The 25316-nt window shown below is 41.6% G+C and overlaps 2 protein-coding genes across 18 annotated transcripts in view; both read right to left on the reverse strand.

The window, feature by feature from the left end:
- Nucleotides 1-1143: 1143 nt before the first annotated feature.
- The window catches only part of PPIL6 (peptidylprolyl isomerase like 6), a 31406-nt gene continuing 7233 nt past the window's right edge, over nucleotides 1144-25316 (reverse strand). The window contains exons 1-6 of one of the 2 annotated variants that reach the window (XM_043542791.1): nucleotides 18847-20149; nucleotides 11882-12070; nucleotides 9806-9868; nucleotides 9535-9682; nucleotides 8012-8068; nucleotides 1144-2147 (exon numbers count right to left, since the gene is read on the reverse strand). In XM_043542791.1, coding sequence (XP_043398726.1) covers nucleotides 1873-2147; nucleotides 8012-8068; nucleotides 9535-9682; nucleotides 9806-9868; nucleotides 11882-12070; nucleotides 18847-18930 — 816 coding nt within the window. In that variant the 5' untranslated portion in view covers nucleotides 18931-20149 and the 3' untranslated portion in view covers nucleotides 1144-1872. Of the gene's footprint in view, nucleotides 2148-8011; nucleotides 8069-9534; nucleotides 9683-9805; nucleotides 9869-11881; nucleotides 12071-18846; nucleotides 20150-25316 lie in introns of those variants that run through there. The other variant, XM_043542792.1, reaches the window with a different exon arrangement.
- The window catches only part of ZBTB24 (zinc finger and BTB domain containing 24), a 34846-nt gene continuing 21468 nt past the window's right edge, over nucleotides 11939-25316 (reverse strand). For 3 of the 16 annotated variants that reach the window (XM_043542776.1, XM_043542781.1, XM_043542780.1), the window contains one exon: nucleotides 11939-12070. In XM_043542776.1, the coding sequence (XP_043398711.1) occupies nucleotides 12057-12070 (14 nt within the window). In that variant the 3' untranslated portion in view covers nucleotides 11939-12056. Of the gene's footprint in view, nucleotides 12071-17232; nucleotides 17319-22357; nucleotides 25029-25316 lie in introns of those variants that run through there. The other 13 variants (XM_043542782.1, XM_043542775.1, XM_043542774.1 and 10 more) reach the window with 11 other exon arrangements.

The raw sequence follows: 25316 nt of genomic DNA on the forward strand, positions 1-25316 counted from the left end.
ATGATACATATGGGTAGAGGATCAGGAAAATACACCAATGATTTAGTAGCGAATACAACTGTGTTACCTACCTTCAGTGCCTGTCAGAGGTCAGAGCAAATAAGTTAGAAACCCTGAATTCCTTCTATTAGGCTATAACAACATAATTATAGTTTTCTCATTATGGCTGTCCCTTAAATATAAAGGGTTCATGCCTTATATGTTCTTTTCTTTATAGGATTGTTCTTCACAGCAGACTAACATTCCAGCTGTTTCCTCTGAAAATATCCCAATATTTAGCATTTTAGGAGATAGAAAAATGCTACACTTTGAGGTATCTGTAGCTGTAATTATTCAAAGCAATAAACGTTGCAGCGTGTAGATACCTTTCCAGATTTTTGTGGCTACAAGCATCCATGATATCTAATACTCTTCTTCCATTTGAAGAAAAAAAGGTGAAGAGGAATACTGTCAGAAATTGTTCTGCATTTAATTAAAATGGTTTAGTCTCCCCGCAGCCCACATACACACTTTTTGAAGTCTTAGGTCAGTTTTCTTCTTAATTAATCTGAATCATGAAACCAATACAACAATGTACAATTCTACACTGTCTAAACTGTCCTGAGCTGCAATATGTAGGGCTCAATCTTGTAAGACCCTGTGTTAAACTGTGCACACACAGGTTTGCTAGCAGTTCATGTAGAGAACTCTGTACCTTATCTTTGGCACAGGTGTTGTGGAGGAGGGGAAGACATGTTAGAAGGTTGTGAATGGATCATTGATGTGGAACTTGTGTCCAGGACAGGCCAATGAGGTGTGCCGTAGCTATTTTAATGTAAAAGTTTCTATTGCTATTGCAGAATTCTATTGTATACCTGTGGAAGGCCAAGGTGTAAGGAGTGGTGTGCCAATTTATAGCACGGTAACTCCATATAATGCTGAACTGCCCTCTTGACACCTTATGGACACTCTTTGCTCTTGCTGGAGTAAGCTCCTAGTATGTTTATACATTGGGCAATATTATAAGAGCAGTGCTTGAAATTTCCTGTGCTTTTAAAGTAGGGAGTTCCTGGAAGATAACAAGACACTCCAGTGTAGAATTAAAGTCAGATGTCACTGATTTAGACACATCCATTTAGAACTCATTTTTAGTTTGTTTTTTATATGTTATACTGGTATGCTATTTTTTTTTTTTTTTTTTTTGCTTTTGAAATGCTGTACTCCTCTATGGTGCATTAGATGATAACCACGCTGGCATGAGAGTCTCATGCTTCCCCATGCTCCCAGTCTCTTTATGCTAGGAACCGCTAGCTGGGTAAAGGGATCTTAAAAGCCCCAGGGTGAAATCCTGCCTCCACTGAAGTCACTGGAAGTTTTGCCATTGTCTTCAATGGGTCCAGGATTTCACTCCTGGCTCTGGCTGGGGAAGGATTCCCCTGGCACAAGCAGGGCAGAGGCAGCTATAAGCTGCTTTCCCAGGACATCTTTGCAATCTTTGGGAGGCTGCTTTTTCTTAGGCCAGGTCTGCGTTAGGAGTGCTTTGTAAGTATAATTGTACTAGTATGCTGAACTGACAAAGTGCTTTTAGTGTGGATGTAGCTTATACTGGCATAACTATACTTTTTCCAGTATAGCTTATTGTAGCCTGCCAGAGCGAAACACACTATACCAGTAAGAGGGCAGTTTTGCAGGTATAACTGTCTACACTAGGGATTTTTGCTGGCTCAGCTATGTCAGAAATAGCACCTCATCACAGCCCTGAACAACACAGCTATGATAGCAAAAGTCTACTGTATAGACCTGGACATAGACAGGGCCCAGACCTGCCTTATGTTTTGCCAGGAGCCTCTCCAGTCCCGGCGTAGCTTCGGACCGGGAGGGTGCAAAAGTGGCTTAAACCCTCCACCCCTGAGCTGTGAGTTCTGTGCTGTGCCTCTCAGAGATGAATCTCAGTCTTGGACAATGGTATCTTAGAAAACCAGGAGTATTTTTTTTTAAACATTTTAAAATTATGTACCTGTAGTATACATACCCAAAAGCCACATATTTTTTATCCATATAGGGAGTTGGCTGTAGTGTGATATAAAACTGTGAACCATTGCTGTGACGTCCCTTGTTGGCCATCCCAAGAATCCCTTTTTTGTTGTGAGGAATGGAAAAGTTTTCATCTAGAAAGTTTACAGTAATAAATGATCATAGATTTAGTTTGCCTTTTACTCACTGTTGCAACTGCTACAGCCCCATCTCTTCCACAACCCCTTTCTCGCCTCTTGCTTCCTTCTCCCTCTCCCCCATTCTTATTACTTTCTTTCCTATTATATACTGTACATTGGGAGCCTTTCAGCAGGTCGCCCTTCAACTTTCACCCAAGTTAGTGAATGGAAATGAAGGGGATTATAGCTTCCTTTGACTCTGGATCACTGAATTCTGCTTCCTAGAAAGAGGTTCAGAAATAATTTTGGGTTATCATCCTGGAAAAAAACCCTAGTGATAAATATTCAAAATGTAATTGCTCACATGCTGCAGACTTTAATATTATGACAACTCTGCTATAGCATCTTTTATCTGAGGATCTCAGAGCACTTGAGAAACAACAGTGAATAGGCTGGTTAGTATTATTCCTATTTTATGGATGAGGAAACTGAGGCACTTAGAAGTGAATGGCCTGATTTTCAGTGGTGCTAAGTCCCCATAGTTGTGTGCCATAATGACTTGTCCTGAGTCAGATGGTAAGTCAACAGCAGAACCAAAAGTAGAACCCAGAACTGTAGACTCCAAGACGCTCATTCTGACCTTCCATATTAACCTCCAGTTGCTAATTTTTAGGGAATACCAAGTTCTGGGCACTATATGATTAAAGGCCAGCTGGGGCTATGGGATGGGATAAAAAGGGAGAGAGTTGGCAGTGGCGATAACACTGGATTTACTGCAGTTTCTGCACTTGGCATTAGACAGGGGTGAGGATGATAAGAAAGACCCAGTGCTACAATTTTCTTTCCACCTCCTCTCAGTGTTATGTGCAGTGATCAGAGAAAATCCAAAAATCCAGTGCAGCCATTGTCACCAAAGAGCTTACTTTTCTCAACAAAGTACACATTACACAATGCCATGCTTAAACAGAATTAACTAAACCATATAAAACAGATGCATTTTATCAGAACAGCTTACAGTAACTGGCATGTTTATTTATAAGACTCACTCAGTGCTGTTTGCTGCATATGGAGAGTTAACAAGAGCACATAAAAAGCAAACTGAAGTCAAAGGAGTTACAGCAGGGATGGGGAGAAGAGCTAACAGAGCAGAAAGGTAGGCAGGAGATTATGCAGGGACCTGAAGGCCAGGACAAAGTTGCTTAGGATTGTTGTGAAAGGTGAGGGGATTAGTTGAGGGGTAGAACATGGCTGGAGTGGCAGGTAATTTAGATATTTGCAGCAGGGTTTCGGAAGGATGGCAGTTCTATCATGGAGAAGATGGAGAGTTGTTTAGCAAGTACACTCATAGCACAAAGAAAGAACAGATTTTTACTTGAGGAAGTCTGAGTGGTGCCTGGACTTTCTCCAGAAGCATTCCGTGGTGCAGAAGAGTAATGGATGCAAGGTGTAAGACTCATTTTGGAGGTGGGAGAGCCCAAGGAATAGGGTGCAGAACAGAAAAGAGTTGTTGATGAACTTGAGTCAGCTGAGGAGAGGGAGACCAAGGAGGGAAAGAAAGAGGGTGGAAAGCATCAGAGAATGAATGCCAGTGGACAGGAGGTCACAGAAGGAATGTGAGATATGCTTGGGGGATGGTGACAATGATGATTTTCAAAGACGGAATTCAGCAAGAGGGAGATCAGCAAGGGAGCAGCTTCAAGTGAAGACCACATTGAAAGTGAATCAAGGTAGTCTGTGGCAGAATTGATACAGATCTGCAAACTGAAACATCTCTAAGCCCCTTTGTTGCTTAGGCTGATATGTCATATTGTGTAAGCTGGAATCCAAAGAAAGCGCTCCACAAACTCAAAAGGAATGATGGAAATTTGGGCTGAAGACATGAATAGGGATTGTATTCTTCCATGTTTTGTTATTCTTACTCTCTTTGAGGGCTGTTCTCCCAAACTAATTAATAAAAATGGCAATTAAATTCTAAACGAAGCAGTTGCTATGCTGCTGTTTGTGAATTGCAGTAATGACTTAAGCAGTCTAATTTTGGATTAGGCTTCTTTGTTTTAGAAAATGACACTTCAGTCCAAGTGGTTCTCTGTAATTACCTCAATACTTTGAGCTAATTTCAGGGAAATGTAGAAACATCCCATTCATTTCACAGAATATTGCAACGAATGGATGTTTGTCAACTGTGGACATTCATAGAATTTTAGCATCTGTGAGTGGTAGCTGTCACTGTTCTCAGACAGCAAAAATAGGAAAGCCATATAATCATCACATTAAAATTCCATATCTGAGTGAGCACCTTTATAAAGGACTGAAAACAATGATTATCTTTTAATTTTAAAAGAGGATTTAATATGGACAGTCTTCTCTTTTGTAGATTCAGTATTTATGGTGTGTGAAAGAGGGTAACAAAATTCCTTTTAGGGACAATAAGATTGACAGAACTCAAATTAAGTCTATCTTAAAATTAAATTACTTTCCTAATCCTAGAATATCTACTGCTGCCTCAAATAGAGTTACAAGAGGGATAAAAGACAAGCTTCTCTCCAATATAACAAATGACAGGTACTGGATTTGTCTGGAGGAACAGAGTTGCAAGTCACTAAATCCTCTAATTCTAATCCTGACTCTGCCAGTGTCTTGCTGTGTGGCCTTGGGCTAGTCACTTAACCTCTCTTAGTTTTTCCCTATCTGTAAAATGGAGAACACACTACTTACCTCACATGGATGTTGTGAGGATTAACATTGGTACAGCATGTTGTATATGTAAAGCACTATAAAATATTAAGGACTAGATTGTGGCATTTATGCCACAGTCCTGCACAGAGCGGTGTGGAGCTACAGCAGTCCAGGAGGAGCAACAACAGAGGTTGTGCCTCAGGGGCACACTCCCCCTGCTGGGGCTGCCCAGTGCACACTGCTGTTTGTTTTAGGATTGCCCAGATTGTTCCTGCCAGCATGAAAGCTCACAGTTTCCAGAACAGCTCTGGAGCAGGTGCATTGAAAGAGAACATATAATGAATAGCAGATGCACAGCTGGTAGTGTTCCAGTATAGTCTGTAGAAGATATCTATGCAGTGTGGGTAGGGAAGAGGAATCAGATGAAGATTTCTAGCACGTTATTAAAATGTTTTGGTTTCCATTGATTTAGCTTATAGACCTGATTGATGGTTTCCCCAAGAAACTGGTTACTTTCTTGCTGGGACTCTTGTGTTCTGAGGATCTATGCTTCACAGTACTCCAGGTGCATGTGACATTGGAGGGAGGACAAGCCACTCTCCGACTTTCTCTTACCCAATTTTTGGTAGGCAATGTGCAGTGCTCCCTGAGGGAAAGCAACAGGGACTCTGAGAAAAGTTTGCAGGCTTTGTGGGAATCACTTGTTTAATTTTCAATGATTTGAAAATTCCTGTAAACTTTCCTGCATGTCTGTGCTACTTTCCAGCAAGGCAGCACCATGGCAGTAATTCATATGTTTCTAAAAAAAAAACAGTCCAATTACCTGGATATAGTTTAAATGCAAACTTTAGCCCTTTTGCTTAGTCTTGCAGTTTCAAGGTGCGAATCACTTATTGTCAGTGAAAGCTTAACTGTCTTTGAAAATAAAGACTGCAGTAACACTTGGTGGGTGAGGTAATATCTTTTATTGGACCAACTTCCAGAATAGCGTTGTGTGGCTAGAAAGCTTGTCTTTCTCACTAACAGAAGTTGGTCCAATAAAAGCTATTACCTCACCCACCTTGTCTCTCATATCCTGGGACCAACACGGCTACAACTACTCTGCATGCAGTTACACTTGGCAGTTCTGAACTGTTGGCTGATGCCCAGTCTGCTGAAATGTGACATAATTTGCAACACTGGCAGTAAGGACACTTTATGTAAGAGAATATAGACTAGTTCCCAGCTGGCTTTAACTGTCCTAAAATATCTTTATGAGTAATTGTTAATCTAAACAGACCCTCCCCCCTTTAAATTGCTGCTTTGACTGTTTATTTGAGTTGTTTTTCTTAAATATTGCTCTGCCATTGACAATTTTATTATTATTCTTTTTATTACTCTTTATGATTATAGGGGTTTGCATCTTTGGTTTGATGTTATGATCTGTAGCTCCAGTTCAGTAATTTTAGATTCTCACAGTTAGAGTTGAGAGACTAAGGGTCTAGCTCTGATCCCACCCTGGTATAAATCAGGAGTAACTCCATAAAGTCAGTGGAGTAATAATGCTGTATAAATGAGATCAAAATCTGGTCCTAAGACTCTAAAGCTGCCTGATTCCCATTTTCACAGAGTAAAAATCAAGTAACTTCCATTAATTTCAGCATATTTAAATCATCCCAGTATAATGATGCAACACAGAGGCCCATTGGTGCCAGCTGGCAAAGATTTTGCTGTTCTGTAACAGCAACTCCTAACAGGCTTGACAAACTCACTATACTTAGCGCACCTCTTTCATAGTATTTATCCATGAAGAAAATCATGTGAGGTCTTAAAAGAAAGCTAGTGCCCCATTGGTTATGAATGTTGTCATAAAATGTATGTATATATACTATTTAAAAAGTTATGTATGTACACTAAAAATATGTTCCTAAAGTCTGTATTAAGGGAGAGTAGACAAACAGGTTTCTGCCAGACAAAGAATGTTCATTCACCTGTTTCTGTTGGTCCACAGGTAAAGTAAGCATTGTAGATAACAGGGGGGAGTCATTTACATACAAAGTCAACAGGAGGATGTGAAATCAATAGAAAAAACAAGAGACAGGGGTTCTATTGTCACTGAGGACAGACCAAGAACTTTAGGATATAAGCATAAGGCAAGGAGACACCCTTTTATCCTGCACCTTGGATAGACAGTGCATTTACATTCATAAAAATGGGATCTCAACCAGCTTTGGTAGGAAATGCTGAAAAAGCCTTTGGGTGAGATAAGACTGCTTTAGACAGGAGATTAGTATTAAGTTTAGTCTATAAAAAGCATGTACTTATTTTGTTTTATATGTAATCCTTCTATATCCATTATTCTTAATCACTCTCTCTTATATCTTGGTCTTTGATAATAAATTTACGATTGTTTTTGCTATAAACATATCTCAGTGCTCTGGTATTACACAAAGAGCAGATCCTGAGTTGAATTGTGGAAGCTGGTGTGTATAGTGTTCCCTCAGGGACAGCAGGCACAGTATTACTGTTAGTGTTCAGTAAATAAGGGCTGAACACTACAGGGAAATGCTTGAAAGGGCTTGGGGACTGGGGTGCATCTACTGGTTACAGCTGTCAGGGAAAGTAAGGGCTGGCAGAGCCCTGAGGAGATTGTTTGGGTGGCTAACAGGCTGATGATGTCAAGGAGCTGACACCCAGTTAGGCACCAGGAAGTCTTTCTACTGCTGGAGGCAGGGGGGTAACAAGGTTTTTCACAGTCCTGGCCATCCTGAGAATCATCACAAATGAATATGTGGTATCAGTGGAAGCACAGAACCCATACTTAACATTTACCCATTATAGTGCTTCAAATTTTCAAAGCCCTTTTATAAGCATGAATGTTCGTAACATTCCTGTCAGGTAGGTTAAGTATTATCCTTATTTTACAAATGGAGAAAATGGACACAGACAGGTGAAGCTGAAAATCATATAATGAGTCAGTGGCAGCGCCAGGATTACCAGTCAGAAAATCAACCCACTAAACCAGTCTGCCAGGAGAACTATGTTAATAACAAATAGAGAATAATTCTGACTGGTACGAGAAAGTCTGAAACTGCTGTTGAGATGTAAGTGATGAAAAGGAAGGAAACAAAAACCTAACTAAACCTGAGAATACTTCAATGCAAATCCAGTTATTTACCTGAAGTTTGGCTTATGCATGGTAAGATAAGGAAATTTAAATATACCTTCAAAAGTGGGTCCATAAATTGACTCACCACTGTCTCCTCTTCCAGTTGTTATGTCTGTATGTGATTAGACAAAAGTGACAGAATACAAATGTTCACCACTGGCATTAATTGGCACTTTCATTGGGCAGTTTCAACAGAGGTCAAGGACATGGGTCCCCATCCTGCAATCGATAATATGCAGGTGGACTGCTGCACCTGTATTGAACCTGGTTTGAATGCAACGGTCTCCACACAGGTGCAACAGTCTGCCTGCATGCTATCAACTGCAGGATTGGGGCCTTACTGGAATTGCAGAATGAATTAATCTCTCGCTCCAAGAGGTGGTCTCCAGAAATAAGTAATCCATATATACTGTACAATAAGAAACATTATATATATATAAAAATAAATACCTTCTTGCTGCTGTGCTAATCCAAGTACCTGCATACCTAGTTTCCAGTATTTAGTAAAATACTTCAAGAGTATTGCTGGACTGAGGTACTAGTCTTAAGAAACAAATTTCAGTATATGAAAATGTGCCACAGTGAACACGCCCTGTATCCATAAATAATTACCTGTGCTTAGAACAAGGGATGATGAAAATAAGGATCTGATAATATAGCAAGTCAGGGCCAGCAAGCCTTCAGTAAACTCCCAGCCATTACACAAAGCTGACAAGTATAGGAAACATATAAAAACACAATTGAAAAGAGTTTGAAAAACCAAAAAAAACCCAAAACAGTTGTTAGTTTATTTAAACTCTTGTATATGTCACTCAGGTAAAAGGAAATCCTCCTCAGAAGTAAGCCAGTTATTTTAAGTTCCTCTTCTGGACCTCATATGTATCTCTATTAAATGAGTTACTTGGGGAAAGCAAAAAGGATGTCTTGGAAACCTGATCTTAAAACAGTATTAACTAAACAATGTTTGGAGTAGGAAGGAAACACAGGGAAGAGATGCAGGGAGGTGAGAGAAGAGAAACAGAGGAAGAACTGAAAGAAATCTCTTCAAACACACCTATGTTTATTTTTACTGCAATGCTGTTTTCTTGGATTACTCATCATTTACTAAGCTATTCTCCTAGATTCACAATGACACTTTTCATGCACAACCCCAATGTTCAAATATACTCCATGTCACCAAAACCTCTGGATATCTATGACTGGTTAAATACTTATGTAAAGTAACATCTATACAAAACACACAGGATGTTTCTTATGGATTTTCTCAGTGTTTAAATGTTTCCTGCTAATTTCTTGCGAAGAGCCTTGTGAAAAACTTTTGGCCAATTAAACAAATAATAATAATATGGACTATTGATTTCTTATCCATGGTTTGCCTATAATTAGGGAACAAGATCACCAAGAGAGAAGACACTGCTTTTTGTTGTATATACACCTCAGTTAAAACCTTGTCCATCACAAATTGTTTAAATCTCTAAATTCAGCTTTATTTTGTTGGACAAAATCTAATTTTCATGCTGATTATTCCATCCAAAATCAGAATTATACCAGATTTACAGAAGATGTTTTTAAACGTACCTCCTCCTTGTATCCAGCCATTTTTTACTAATCGATGAAAAACTGACTCTTTATAAGTAAGCTCCAGACCACTGCGAGACGTCCCTGCTTCTCCTGTACACAAAGAGCGAAAATTCTCACAGGTTTTGGGGCACATATCAGAATAGAGCTGCAAAATGAAGGGAAGTAAGTTTGTAAATAACTTCAAAAGGAAAGATCCTGCAGCCCTTTCTCATGAGAGTAAGAGCTGCAAGACAGGGCCTTATGTTTGCTCTTTTTTTCTATATCTTACCTCAAATAACAAGGTGCCTGTGGGCTGCTCCTGAATAGCTATATCCAAGTACACAAACATATGCTGTTTAAATCAGGAAAAAAATCCAGTTAAAAAAAAAGTGTCAAAATCTTTTAAGTGTTCACTATTCTGATGTAAGACAGTTTAGCTGCTCAGTAAAATGGTCTCAGGTTTCTTTTTATAACGAACATCTAAAATGGACCCATAATTAGGTATCAAAACAGTTTTTAGAAATAATAACATATTAGCTATATAATCTAGTATTTTGTTGAAACAAAAATATTCAGTAAGTTTCAGGTCATTCTTGGACAAAAAAAGACCATTATGTTGCACTAGGAGACAGCAGGCTGGGCCCATTTCATCACTGGTGTAAGCAGGTGCAGGTTCACTGACGCCTATGTAAGATCACAACCAATTAATCCGTAAAAAGAAAAGGAGTCCTTGTGGCACCTTAGAGACTAACCAATTTATTTGAGCATAAGCTTTCGTGAGCTACAGCTCACTGTAGCTCACGAAAGCTTATGCTCAAATAAATTGGTTAGTCTCTAAGGTGCCACAAGGACTCCTTTTCTTTTTGTGAATACAGACTAATACGGCTGCTACTCTGAAATTAATCCATAGTAACACTGACTGCTATACCAAATGGAATTATTTTGCTGGATGGCTGATCACTGGTCAGATATAAGGAGGTAAATAATTAAATTCCAGTCAGCAAGAAGCAAACTTAATAATTCAGCATTTTTTAGGATAAATTGATCTCTGATAGGAAAAATTTTTTAAAAAATTGTATGACAACTGAATTAGATTTTCCAGAAACATTGACAAAAATTAACCCATTAATCAAACATCATAGTGTTTGCAAAAGCATTGAAAAGTTCAGCTGCTTATCTGAAACTTATCTGGACATCCTGGATGAAACCATGGCCCCACTGAAGTCAGTTTTTGCCACTGACTTTGATGGAGCCAGGATTTCACCCCTTGAGGGTATGTCTACATAGCAGCTGGAAGCAAGCCTCCCAGCTCAGGTAGACAGACTCACGCTAGCGGGGCTCAAATTACTTCACTAAAAATAGCAATATGGACACTCAGGCATCTCAGGCTGGAGTTTGGGCTGCCAAACCTAGGGAGTTGTGTGGACTTGAGAGCCCAAGCGCCAGCCTGAGCTGCAACATCCATACTGCTATTTTTAGCCTGCTACTTAAGCCCTGCTAGGCTGAGTCTATCTACCCAGAGTGGGAGGCTTGCTCCCAGCTCCAGTGTAGACATATTCTGAGTCTACAAAACTGGTCTGGAAATCTCAAGAAAATAGGTTTACTCATGATATTTGTAGCACTTTCGATTTTGGTCCTAGCTGAAATTTCACAAGAGCGTTCCTTTCTTTGGCATTTCAGCAGTTTTCATTCCAGTTCTGACCAGAAACAACTTAGCTCTATTCTGTCTATATTCCCTGGCTGCTGAGAGGTGACATTCTCTCCTTCCTCTTCCTCTTCGCTGCTAGTAGGAGGTGGCTTTCCACAATTTCCCTCCCCTCTTGGCTGCTGGGAGAAACAAAATCTCCCATCTCCTTTCTCCATTCCCTGGGTATGGAGATAACTCTTCTTTTCCTTAACTCTGGTGGGATTCCAGTGATTATTTCTCTTTGCTGTACCTTCCATGTGGTGGTGGGAGGGAGGAGAGGAACTAGGCACTACAGTGCAGTTGTCTCCTTTCATTTCTTGTTGGGTTTGCCATTTTGCCCAGTAAGCAAAAGGTAAGGCAGAGAGCACAGGTAGGGAAGGCAGTCCTTTAGTATGACAGCAGCATGAACTTCACTGTAAGTCTGTGGTCTTAACACAGAGTGCAAATCAAGAAGTCAAAAACTGAGTGGCAACCATACTGCAGATTTATATGGATGGATCTAAGAAGTCATGTCTAGAAAGTATCAGTTCCTCTTATCCTCTCCCCAAGACCCCACTACCCACCAAATCGCAAGCAAACAAGCAACCCATTGATAAGTCACATCAAATAATTACAGTTACATAGCATATAACTGGTAACAGACCCTACAATTTCCTTTTAGAAACCAGTGTAACCTGCCTTGCTATTTTGCATATGTTTGGTGTAAAAATCCTCAGTAATAGCTTGGTAAAGTGCCACAGGTTTAAAATCTTGGTAGTTCCACTTGTCATAAGCCCACTTGAGCAGTTCTTGTTCACTTCCCAGCAGTTGGCCATCAATAAAACACATCACGCTGGAGGGATACTCCCAGGTTTCACCTTTCAGTTCCTGAATTTAGAAGAAAAAACGAACATCTGCAGGAATTACACTTTGGATTTAGTACAGAAGCAGTCAGTAATACAGACTCAGATTCCATGCTGATGAATGTGATATAAATGCCTAGTTAGATGGATTTATTTTTTTCGTTTTACTTGTTAGGTGTTTATGCTTTCCCTTCCCAAACTCCAGCCCTCATAAGAACACCACCATGAAAAACAAAACATAGGAATCATTCAACTATATTTTGCAACTTCTCCTGAAATCAAGAATAAATGTCCGAAAGCTATAGAAGGCTTTCCAGAATCCTGTTATAACAGAACATGATCATAAAAACAAATTATTCTGGTTCCACATTTGGGTCAGCTTGGAGGTTTGCTTTGGCAAAACCCATTCACCAAACTAGGTGTAACCTCTATAGTTACCTATAATTAATCAAGGATTCCCCAAGGGAAGCAAGGGCTCTAAACCACATTTCAGCATGCTCATATGTAATTGTTGAGTCTTGAGGGCTGTAATTATACTGATTTTTTTAATGAGATTCTCCCACCATTGCTTTAGCACTTATGCAGTTTCATCAGTGCAAGTAACGGTGGGAGTGCTGCACTTCAGGCTGGCTAAAACGCATGGTGATGGGGGTTGAGTGGAGTAGGTAAGGGTTGTAGTTTGCAGGCCTGGATGGTGAAGCTACAAGTGTTGGAGGCAGCTGGTGGCGATAAGAACCCGGGGGCGGGAGTGGGTTGGAGGTGGCACATGGGGGGACAAGGGAAAGAGTTTTGGGACAAGGGCTGCGGGGGGCGGGAGGGGCAGGCATAGTAGTGCTTCGCCTGCATAGCTACAAGCGCCTGTATCAAGTCCGCTTGGCGCTCCATAATGCTTAGCAGCTGCTCTGTGCTTTGGTGCTGGCGATCTGCATTCTGCTGGCAGACCCTCCTTTCTCTCTCCCACCACTCCTGTGCTTTTTGATTTGCATTAAGGGACTGCTGCATTACTTCATGCAGCATGTCCTCTTTGCTTCTACGTGGTCTCTTCCTAATTCTTTGGAGTCTTTCGGCTGGTGATAACACGGACGGCTGAGATCTCAAGGTTGTATCTGTAAAGCCAAAATGCAACACTTAACAGAGGCAGCATTGTTCACACCAGACAGAACAATGATTCACCCGTACTTAAAGACAAGCACAGTGTACACAATAGAAGAAACTGCCCGTCCCAAAGCGAGCACACACAACCCACAGGAGCCCCAAAATGGTAAGCACGCACAGGGGTAAGGAGGACTGATTGTTTCACGGCTGTTCTGTCCTCTGGGTTTCTGTGCCTTGGGGAGAGCTAACAGCTGCAGGGGGCCCCCATATTTAACACTGTCCCCACATTTTCCACATGAGTTCATCCTGGAAGATATCTCACTGCTGAGGGTGAACTGGGAAGGAAGGGAGGGTCTTCTACTACAATATAGCTTGCACCCTGGCCCATATGCAGCTTGCTGTGTGCAGCAGTGGTCCCCCTGCCTCATGGCACAGTGGCGCATGTTAGCCTGACTGGGACAAGGGGCACAGTAGCTCTCCCAAGGAACCTTAGGGGACTGGAACACATGACTTATGAGGAGAGGCTGAGGGAACTGGGATTGTTTAGTCTGCAGAAGAGAAGAATGAGAGGGGATTTGATAGCTGCTTTCAACTACCTGAAAGGGGGTTCCAAAGAGGATTGCTCTAGACTGTTCTCAGTGGTAGCTGATGACAGAACAAGGAGTAATGGTCTCAAGTTGCAGCGGGGGAGGTTTAGGTTGGATATTAGGAAAAACTTTTTCACTAGGAGAGTGGTGAAACACTGGAATGCGTTACCTAGGGAGGTGGTGGAATCTCCTTCCTTAGATGTTTTTAAGGTCAGGCTTGACAAAGCCCTGGCTGGGATGATTTAGTTGGGGATTGGTCCTGCTTTGAGCAGGGGCTTGGACTAGATGACCTCCTGAGGTCCCTTCCAACCCTGATATTCTATGATTCTAACCTGCGCAAGCGCATTGCCCACTTCTGCATGAGACCTTTGAAGAGATCACTGAGGCCGATTACCGTGACGTGAGAGATCACAACAATGCCCTATTCTGCATCTAGGCATGCATGCTGCCCTAACCCTCCTCGCACCAAGAGCCCACACCATATAACTTCCTTCCCAAAATAAAAGCCGCTTACCAGGCACCTCCTCTGGTGTTTGTCCTTCCCCAAGCACTGGCCGCTGCGACTGGCTACCTTCCTCCTGGCTTGAGAACAGCTCTTGGCTGCATGCATCTAGGGATGCCAGGGTGTCTCCCTCCTCCTCAGCACCCTCGCTCCTGGTTTCCTCCTCCTCCTCCTGCCTTGTTGAACTGGGCTCTGAAGTGTCCATGATGGTCCTCGGAGTGGAAGTGGGGTCGCCCCCAAGTATCGCGTCCAACTCTTCGTAGAAACAGCAGGTCGCGGGGGCAGCACTGGAGCGGCTGTTTGCCTCGCGGGCTTTGTGGTAGGCATTCTGCAGCTCCTTCACTTTAACCCTGCACTGCAGTGCGTCCCGGAAATGGCCCCTTTCCATCATGTCCCTTGATATCTGCCCAAAGGTATCATAATTTCTATGGCTGGAGCGCAGCTGGGACTGGACAGCTTCCTCCCCCCAAACACTGATGAGGTCCAGCACCTCACCACTGCTCCATACTGGGGATCGCCTGGCGCGTGGAGGAATGGTCACCTGGAAAGATTCGCTGAGAGCACTCCACCCCTGGCTGAGCAAACAGGAAGGGGATTTTCAAAATTCCCAGATAATTTAAAGGGTGGGTCTGATGGTTGGTTACCTAAGGCAGGTCAGTAGAGTTCAAAGTGATGACCAGAGTGGCTAGAACAGGCATTGTGGGACACTTCTGGAGGCCGATCTGAGCGCATTAACGGTGGCGCCCAGCCGGGACGCAGGAAGCGTTATGCTTCTCGTCAAGGTGGATTACCAGAAGCATTCCAGCCGCAGAGTCCGGGATTTCTACGTGCCTTGCCAGTGTGGATGCGTCGTGAGTTAGGGCACCCAGGGCTGCTTTTTTGCACTCTAACTCGCAAGTGTAGCCATACCGTCATCAGCATAGACAGGGCCTAGGATGGGCTTGTCTACTCAGTGAGTTAGCATGCAGCAAGCCAGGGTATGAATCTATAGCACACTAGCTTGCCATGCACTGACTTGACACAGGGACACTACTACTATGCATTAAAAGTGCTGGTGGCAGTGTCCGCATGGCAAGTTTGTGCACAGGACATTCATGTCCCTGCTTGCCATTCATTAACTCATCAAATGAGACAAAGGGCTTGCCTCCATGAACAGTGATGCAATATAGCAACATATGCAACCCCAAAATCATAAAACAAAAAATTAACAGCCAATTCTGCTCTTGGATATGTGTCTGCAATTTGTATTGATTTTAAGGACCCCAAGGCTCTTATACCAAACACATCATTAACATATCTAAGACTCTAAATAGATTAGACTGGAACAGAGGTTGCCCCTATGTTCGTTGACCTTAGTTGCAATTTTGGCAACTGTAATGATTGAGCCATTTTTGTTGGCCATTGGAACAAGCATCTATATGGTAGATATGTAAGGACCCTATTAGGCGAGTCAGATTTTTCATGTTTTTTTTTAGGATTTAACATAACAAATTATTAAAAAGAATAAAGATTATATTGATGGGGCTCTCTTATCTTTCAGAATTAGCTTTATTATAGGAATTAACCCCGAGACTCGAGATACAGAGAAAAAATTGCCTAAATATCTAAGCACTCTATTTTTAAACATGATTCATTAGATTGTGATAGTGAAATGTATTAGAGGGCAAAGACAAACCTAGCTGGTAAGGATGTAGGGTAAATTCAGTCCTGGTGAAAGCAGGCACAATTCAACTGTCTTCACTATAATGCTACTCACTTATGCCAAGGCTGAATTTGGCCCCTAGCTTCCATATACAGCATATTAGCAACACTGTGGTAATAAGGGTTGCCTACAAGACCTCTGAAGTCTTAATTTCAATGAAAAATCTTCAAAATACTGCTTATCTTTTGTAAAAATTCCAGGTCAAAGAGGGGCTAGATTGGTAATGGTAAACAGAGTTCAGAATAGTGTGGGTCCTCTATATAGCAGGGAAGGAGAGCTAAGAACTGATGATCTCAAGAGGTCTGATATGTTTAATGCATATTTTGCTTCAATCTCCATTAAAAGGGTAAATGGTGACTAAAGACTAATATAATTAATATTAACAACAATGGGCAAGGAACAGAAGACAAAATAGGGAAAGAATAGGTTAAAGAATATTTAGAGAAGATAGGTTTATTCAAGTTGGCAGGGCCTGATAAAATTCAACCAAGGGTACTTAAGGAACTAGCTGAAGCAATCTTGGAATGTCAGCACTTATCTGATAACTCAGAGGACAAGTGAGGTCCCAGAGGACTGGAGAAGGGCAAACAAAGTACCTCTCTTTAAAAAGGGGAACAGAGGAGCCAGGGCATTGTAGACCAGTCCGACTAATTTTGATATCTGGAAAGATACTGGAATCGTCTAAATTTACTTGGTCCTGCCTCAACACAGGGGGCAGGACTAGATGACCTCTCGAGGTGCCATCCAGTTCTACATTTTTATAATTCTATGATATAGAGGACCCCTCACCCCCAATACAGTTGAATTCTTAGTGGCAGAGATGCCAAAAACTGAATGGATGCGCAAGGAGGCCTATTCTGTTCAACCCTAGAAGTGGTCTCCTCAGACTAGGATCCAGGCACATTGGCAGGCCAATCTGGGGAAGTATGCACTTGCTACTGCAACTGCTGTGAATACAGGACTTGGCTTTCAAATGCTTCCCAATGTTATATATACCTTCTGCAAGCATTACAGATACTGTATATTTAAAATAAAGTTTCCACAGAGAAAAGGACAGACCATTGCCCTCCTCTTTTGGACTAGTCCTACCTTAGTTTTCTTCCCAAATCAAACAAAATACCTGTTTATTTTATGTTTCTGCACCAACCAAATGGTATCATGAACAGAACTTGGAGAAGGTATAGAACACCTTTATCTTTATCTACTGCATAGAAGATAGCTTTTGCTTGACAAATCAGAGCTAAATCGAGGTAATTCAAGCACAATTCACTTTGGGGAAAAAAAAAGGCACCTTTTTTTTCTCCTGTAAATATTCATGCCATGCAAATTCTAGCAGAGGAAGCACTGCAGGCTCTGCAATCTTGGTTGGAAAATTCAGCCTCAGAGCCTAGATTTTCAAAATAAAAGAAATATTTACTTACAGGCAGTTTACTTGAAAAATTCTCATTACATTTTGTATTCTCTTAACTAAACAGATTAGGATCCAGGCACTATGTTTTAGTTTATTTCATGGTAGTTTTTTCACACATGTAACATAGCTCCCGACAGTTACATAAGACTACACAAACTGTTTTAAATTAGTATTTTAAACTTGAAGTTTTTTAGCATTTGCAAAAGCAGCTGCTTTCCAAACATTAACTAGTTATACTCACACTACCCCAGTTAGGGAGGGAGGATAAGCAGATGGGGAAACTGCCACAGAGACATTGTGTGTCTGAGCATCATCAGTTGCTCTCGACTTCATAGGGAGTTGCAAATGCTAAGCATCTTGCAAGATCATTCCCAAAGCCATAAGTGAATCAGGAGCACAGTGAGGATTAGAACTTGGGAGATCCTGAATTCTAGTTCTTGTTGCCTCTATCATTTTATGAACAGTACAGTAGAAGTTAGATATGGAACATTCCCATTAGGCCATTTAGGCTCATCTCCTGGAGTGCAGAATTTTCTCCAGGAGTGTATCTTCTAGACCTTTATTCAGGCTGATTTGCAATGTCTCAATAATAATTTGTATTTCTATAGTACCTTCCATCTAAGAATCTCAAAATGTATTACAAAGATGAACAAATTAAAGACCTAGATCCTGCGGTGCTTTACACAGATCATGGCCCTACAGCCAGGGTAGCTGGGCACTGGAGAATCATCCCAGTATAGGAGGGTTCTACTCAGCCCCCACTCTCTGTTCCTGCATTAGCGTTTGTGGCCAGGGAAAAATGAACATGGACAGGGTGTACTTTTCCACCACAGCTGTATCTGCAGCTGGTAAATTTAGGCTGCTCTAAATAAAGATGAGGGACAAGCTCAGCAGCCAGCCTGTTTCGGATTAGAGTAACAAAAGGTCACATTTGCACATCTCATCCTAAGCTGCACTGCGTGCTGCTTGGATATGACCAAGGACCTGGGTCTAAATCTCCCAACACCCCGGCAAGGTCGGTATTTTTACTCTCATTTTACAGTAGGGGAAATTGAAGCACAAGGAAAGGTTAACTGACTTGCCTAGGGTTGCAGAGCAAGTCAGATGGTGTTTCATTATATTTTAAATCCTGTGTGGCATCACAATATGCAATAAATACTTTAGAACAAACAGTTGAAGGATCCTAAGTACCACATGCTTGACAACAAAAAACTGTACGACCAATAAGTAGTTCCCTTCACACTGGTATCATTATAAATGCATACATGAGATTAAATTATAAACTCTAAAAAGAGAACCAAATGTGGAATTTTAAATCTTAATTTCATAAAAATATTTAGGACCACAGACAGTCTTCTAATTTGCTTTGTATTTGATTTTAACAATAATGCCGGCCACTACTTTTGCAATCTCCTGTCCCTAGAGCCCCTAGGAAGCAGAAACAGAAAGGAAGAATTTCAGACTGTGCTTTCTTCTGCTACAACAATGGCCTGGGAGGAGTTACCTCTGCTGTACACTTCGCCACGTGGAACACAGGCTCTTTGAGAAAACCGACCACGGTCAACTGCTGCAATTGCAGGGGACCCATGGCACCCTCACCCGACCGCACACAGAGTCTCCTGGTTTTTCCTCCTTTGGTTGCTGCTGCTCTGCTGGCTGTCCAGCCTCACTCCAGGTCAGCTGGAGGAGGGAGTGTAAACAGAATTCTGCTCACCATAGCAACTCCAATCACAGGCTAGTGCTCTGCAGCTTCAAGTTGTACTACAAGCCTTACAGATAGAAACTCCGCCTGCACATACATTATACATATCCTAATGCTGTGCAGGGAGGAGGGATTGTTTATGAGTGCGCCACTTTCACTGGGCATTTTATTAACACAGTGCTAGATCTTTAACTGCATCCTACATTGGTCTCCTTGGGTGAAGTTTACAAATGTGCCAAAGTGACTGAGGTGCACAACACATAGCTAGGATAGTCCATCAGCAAATGAAATAAAAAAAAAAAATAGTACCACGATCGACACACACACACAAAAATGAAAAGGTAAATAAAGACAAATAAATAGAAATAGAATGTTTACTTTTTCTTCCCATGAGAGAGAGACCTCCCACTAAAACCTCTACCCATAATTAAAACAGATCCACTTACAGAGGTTAGGTGGCTATATGGGTATGTGCACTCACCTTTTACTATTTGGACAGTTAAATTAAAATCTTCTTTTAGAAGTCAAACAAGAAAATTTACCTGTCTTAAGTATTTATATCGCTTCTATTATCATGGTAGCTAAGTGCTTCTATGAGGTGTGTTCATTTCACACTGGCCTGGAAAGGGTTAATGTGGCCTATCAAATTTCTTAGCCCCTTTGAACCATACCTGAGGGGAGTCAGGCTTGAGAGGCAAACACTGACTGAGGATTGAGCCCAGTGGCAGGAGCAGGCAGGGCTGGCATAAGACCAGCAAGCAAGGATAGAAGGAGGCTGCAGAATGGAAGTATGCAGTCACTCTCTGGACTTAAGAGCAGGAAAAGGTGGAAAGCCAGGAAGGAAGCAGCCCTGGGATCCTGCTCCAGAAGGAAGGGTTTATGCAGAGGCGTGGTGGAGAAAAAAGCTTGACAGAGGTGGACTAGGAGGCAACCTAGGGAAAAAGCAATAGGGTAGAGCAAACCTTGGCTGTTGACTGAATGGTCCCTTGGCTGGAATGCACAGTGGGCAGGCCTGAGTTCCCTTACCAGTCATTCAGGAAGTGGCATACCCTTGAATTGGGGGACTGCTGAAAACTATAGCTGGACAGACAGTCCAGTAAGACTTTGATAGGAGTGTTGGAAGGATTCATTAGCTAATATTTATACTAGATTTTGAAACTGTAAAGTTCTGTTTGAGACCTTGTCTGCACTACATATGATTTGCCAGTATAGCAATATCAGCAGTGCCTCCTAGTGTAGATGCTGCATATGCCAACAGAATGCATTTTTCTGCTGGCATTGTACCACCTCCCCAAACAACACTTGCTGTGCCTGGGAGCATAGCTGCTTTGCTTTTGCTGGCATAGCTCTGTTAGCTAGGGGGTGTATTTGTATGTTTGTTTTAAAAATACCCCTGCCTGACATTACTATGCTGATAATGCTCTGGCCAGGTCTACACTACAAAGTAGTAAGTATTTTTTTGCTTGAATAAAATGGTATATTCTAAGTATGCTGCTTCTGATTTTTAATTTTGTAGTAAAACAATTTTATTACAAATTTAAAACTTAGTCATGTTATATATTAAAGTTATTGGAGCTACAATAAAATTTAAAAGGAGCAAACCCAAACTGAGCTACCTTTTAATCAACAATTTGCTTCTGTAGCTCAGCTCTCTTAAACCCACATTCATGCATCTGTCTTAACGGTAATGCACGTTCTCTCTGACTAGTACATCCAAATAGCATTATTAAGTGTTCAAACAGTACATAGCTTTGTGGTATAATAAAACCTCAGGCTAGCCAGATTAGGAATTATAAACTGTACCTCCTGACAGAAGATTCAAAGTTAGAAAGAAGGAAGAGAATTCACAAATTGTAAGAGGACTGCCAAATAATGAGTCCTCAATTTTCTCAGATCACTGTCAGGGACTAGGCACAGTGATTAAGCTGGTATCATGTGCTGATATTCTCCTAATTGCAATAATCAGGGTCATATGTCCATGCCAATAATGTTAGTTTCAAAGGCTGCCACAAGGTCTAGTTCACAGATTCAAATATAAGGCCGGAATGGACCACTGTGATCCTCTAGGAGTCTGACCTCCTGACAGCATAGGCTGTTGAACTTCGCTCAATTAATTCCAGTTGGAACTACAACATATCTTTCAGAAAAACATCCGATCTTGATTTAAAGACTTCCAGTGATGGAGAATCTGCCACAATCCTTGCTAAATTTTCCAACGGTAAATTATCCCCATTATTAAAAACTTGTGCCTCATTTCTGGTCTGAATTTGTCTAGCTCAGGGGTGGACAAACCATGGCCCGTGTCTGGCCCACCAAGAGCTTTTAATCCAGCCATTGAGCTCCATTCCCCTGCTCTGGCTGGAGAGTGGGGTTGGTGGCTTGCCCTGCTTCAGTGCGCCAGGAAGGCCCTGTGCCCTGCTCCCTGGCAGGCGCTGTGCTGGCGGAACGGGACAAGCCCCCAACCCAACTCCCTGGCCGGAGCGGGGCAATGGAGCTCAAGGGCCAGATTAAAAGTTTATTTGAATATCTCTTCTTCAGAGTTAAACTGATTAACAACATTGCTCAATTATGTTTTACTTTGAAACTAAAATAGTTTGATTATATTTTGGTTATTGCCACAGTCAAATGGAGAAACACTGATGATTTGACAAAGCTAATTACAAATCATAAAGAAATCAGCAATAAATGTGAAAACAACCAAACTTTTACATAGTGCAGTACACTGAAAAGTTTTAGCTAACATAAAATGTGTGTTTAGACAGGAGCAAAATTGTGTGGTAAAATCAATAAACAGCTCAGTAATGTAATTTTTTAACAGTGCATTGTTCAACAGAATTATTTTAATAGTGTTGATTTTGAACCAGACTTGTGTTGTCCCTGTTTGAACATGAATAATTTTGTGAGCATTCATGGCCCGCCATACAATTTCCATACCCAGATGTGGCCCTCAGGCCAAAAAGTTTGCCCACCCCAGTCTAGCTTCACCTTCCAGCCATTAGATCTTGTTATATCTTCATCTGTTAGACTGAAGATCCCTCTCATCAAATTTCTGTTCCCCATACTTGTATATTGTGAACAAAATACCCCTTAAACTTCTTCGTTAAGCTAAACAGATTGACATGCATCTTTTACTATAATGCATGTTCGCCAATCCTTTCGTCATTCTCATGGCTCTTCTCCAAACCCTTCTTGAACTGTGGGCATCAATGCAGGGGGGAATTCTGCACCAAAAAACCTAAAAATTCTGTATGCAATATTTTCAAATTCTGCAAAATTTTGCATTATTTTGTCAAAACAACACATCACACCAGTTGCAATTATTTTTTGTCATTTATTTCAAAATACCTGTCAGCAAGTATGTCTAACAATAGAGACAACAAAGATTCAGAAAATGCTTTTTGACAAATAGATTCCTTACTAGGCATATTAATACAGAACTCTGAGTAATAATTCATTTAAACTTCAATACAGAACCATATTTCTCTCACCCCTCAGAAGCAGTGCAAAGGTTTTGTAGAGTCAGGGATAATGGAGGAGCTGAGGGAGAGAAAAGTAATTGCTGGTAAGGCGTCTGGGTGTGAACTTGGAAGGTGGTTGGGTAGGAGTGGGAAAAGTATGGAACAGGTTTGTTTGTTTTTTTTAGGGAGGGGAGGGGAGGAGAAACAGGACTATTAGGGAGCTTCCCCCATGCAGACCCTGGCTGACCCCTAACCTCTCCCATTCAGTCAGGCGCATCTGCCCCATCCCCATGTATCCCTGCACCCCGATTGTCCTTGTACCCCTGTCCACGTGTCCCTCCACCCTCACTCCCTCCATCCATGTGTCCCTCCACCCCCACCGCCCTGTTCCTGTGTCCCTGCAGCCCACATGTCTCTGTGCCCCTACTCAGCCACTGCCGATCTCCTGTAGCTCCACACCACCTCTGCCCATGTGACCCTGCATCTCCACTTCCATTCAGCTCCTGCCCCAGTCTGTCCTCCCCCAGTAGCCCTTATGAGCCCTGTCTGACCCCTCAGCAGCCCCACGCTGTCTGTCTCCCCATAGCCCGTCTCCTGACCTGGCCCGACAAGTGTTGTGAAGAAGGCAGGCTCCTTCTCTTCCCTAGCTGGCTGGGAGCAGCTGCTGTGTTTAGTGCCACAGTGCCCACAGTAGGCAAAAGGCAGAACTGCAGAAGTTATTTTTTTCTGGGAGCTGGTGCTCTGTTCTAGCACCACAGCACCCTCTGGTGGGCAAAAGACAGAACTGCAGCAACATTCCAGCAGAAGCTTTTTTCTGTGCAAAAAATTTAAAAAAATGCATGGCTCATTAATTATGCACACACGCAGTGGTGCCAGATTCCCCCAGGAGTAACCAGAGCTGGACACAATATTCCAGCAGCAGCTGCACCAATGCCAATACAGAGGTAAAATAACTCAACATTCCCTTCTTTGTACATCCAAAGATTGTATTATCCCTCCTGGCCCCAGCCTCGCATTCAGTTAATTATCCACCATGGCCCCCAAGTGCTTTTAAGAGACATTGCTTCCCAAGATAGTCCCCCATCCTATTAGTAGGGCCCTACCTTCTTTGTTCCTAGATGTATACAATTACATTTAGCTGTATTAAAATGTATATTTGCTTGTGCCCAGTTTACCAATCCCAATCACTCCATATTAGTGATCTGTCCTCTTCATTATTTACCACTCCACCAATATCTGTCATTTGCAAACTTGCAGTAATTGTTTTTTTCCCCAGGTTATTGATGAAAATGTTAAATAGCATAGGGCCAAGAACCAAACTCTGTAGGATCTCACTAGAAATACACCTGCACAATGACAATTTCCCATTTACAATTATAGTGGGGCCTATTATTCAGCAAGTTTTTAATCCATTTACCATGTGCCATGTTGATTTTATATCAGTCTAGTTTCTTAATCAAAACGTTGTGCAGTAGCAAGTCAAATGCCTTAAAGGAATCCAAGTAAATTACATTGACATTACCTTTAGCAAATTTGTAATCTCATACAAAAAGCTGGGTTGAGAAGATCTATGTTCCACAAAACCACATTGATTGGTGCGCAGAAGGGCATATGTTAACTTGAAATGGTTTGATATGAGATGTTGTTATAGGATAACTTAAGAGAAATTGTATGATGAGGTATGTTGTGGGATAAATACCAAAACAAATATGCCACTGGTTACATGGAGACACAGAGGCTTGGACACCTAGATGGAAGCTCCATCAAGACTGCTCATTTGGAACTCTGGGGTATCTGAAGTTGAAATACCCTCAGACTGGGTTCTGAGGAGATGAACAGCATGATCAGAGAGGCAGTCATGGAATTAGGAAGGGAAGCACTGTTGGGCTTTTATAAGAAAACACTTTCCTCAGCGGAGTAAGAACGAGAAGGGTGACTGAACCGAATTGTTTAATCTGGTTAAATACAAGTTTAGTAGTTTTTCAAACCCAGAAGACAGAGAGTCAGTCAGTCAGTGCGTTCTGAAGAGATGCAGGACCTTTGAAATAAAGTTAAGAAAAGCAGTCAGGATCACCTGATATTTATAGGCAAGCATCCCGAGAGGAAGATTAGAGGGCATAAAAGGCTGTATGAGCAACTCAGACACTGGTGTTGAACAAGGTGTACCATGCCAAGAAAGGGCAGGTAGTGATCATTGGTATTGATTATATTATCTTTAATTTGTTATTAAGTTCCATATCACCATTCCATTATTTTCCCAAGGGTCAATGTTGGGTTGACAGGACTATAATTACCTGCATCATGTCCCATTTATCCTTTTTAAATATTGGCACAGCTTTAGTTTTCTTCTAGGCCTCTAGAACTTCCCCAATGTTCCAAGTTTTGTTGAAAATCAGTATCAATGGTCCATGTTGATCATGAAGTTTGTTGCCTTGACTGAAGACCCTGGCAGTTGTGGAGAGGGATGCCCGAGTGGAAGATTATGGCCATTTTTCGCAGAAGTGGACCTACACCAAAAGTTGCACACTGAAGGTGTGATGTTAAACCAATGCGGTTAAAGTAGGTGGATATTTATATTGGATTTAAACCTAGATTACAGCAATTTAGTTTTGCACCTCTAAATTGTTACTTTTTATAAGTAAGCAAAAAGTTAATTTTTGATTCTTGTCTTCAATTAGTTTTTCACTGCATGATGTTTAGTTTTAGTGTGACAACATGGCTTCCCATTATGTGGTGGAACATAAGTTTTGTCTTCGAGGAAAAAAAAAAAGCATCTTTAACATGTTAAACTTACTAAATCCTACTATATACAAG

The sequence above is a fragment of the Chelonia mydas genome, chromosome 3, assembly GCF_015237465.2.
Source record: "Chelonia mydas isolate rCheMyd1 chromosome 3, rCheMyd1.pri.v2, whole genome shotgun sequence".
Classification (NCBI taxonomy): domain Eukaryota; kingdom Metazoa; phylum Chordata; order Testudines; family Cheloniidae; genus Chelonia; species Chelonia mydas.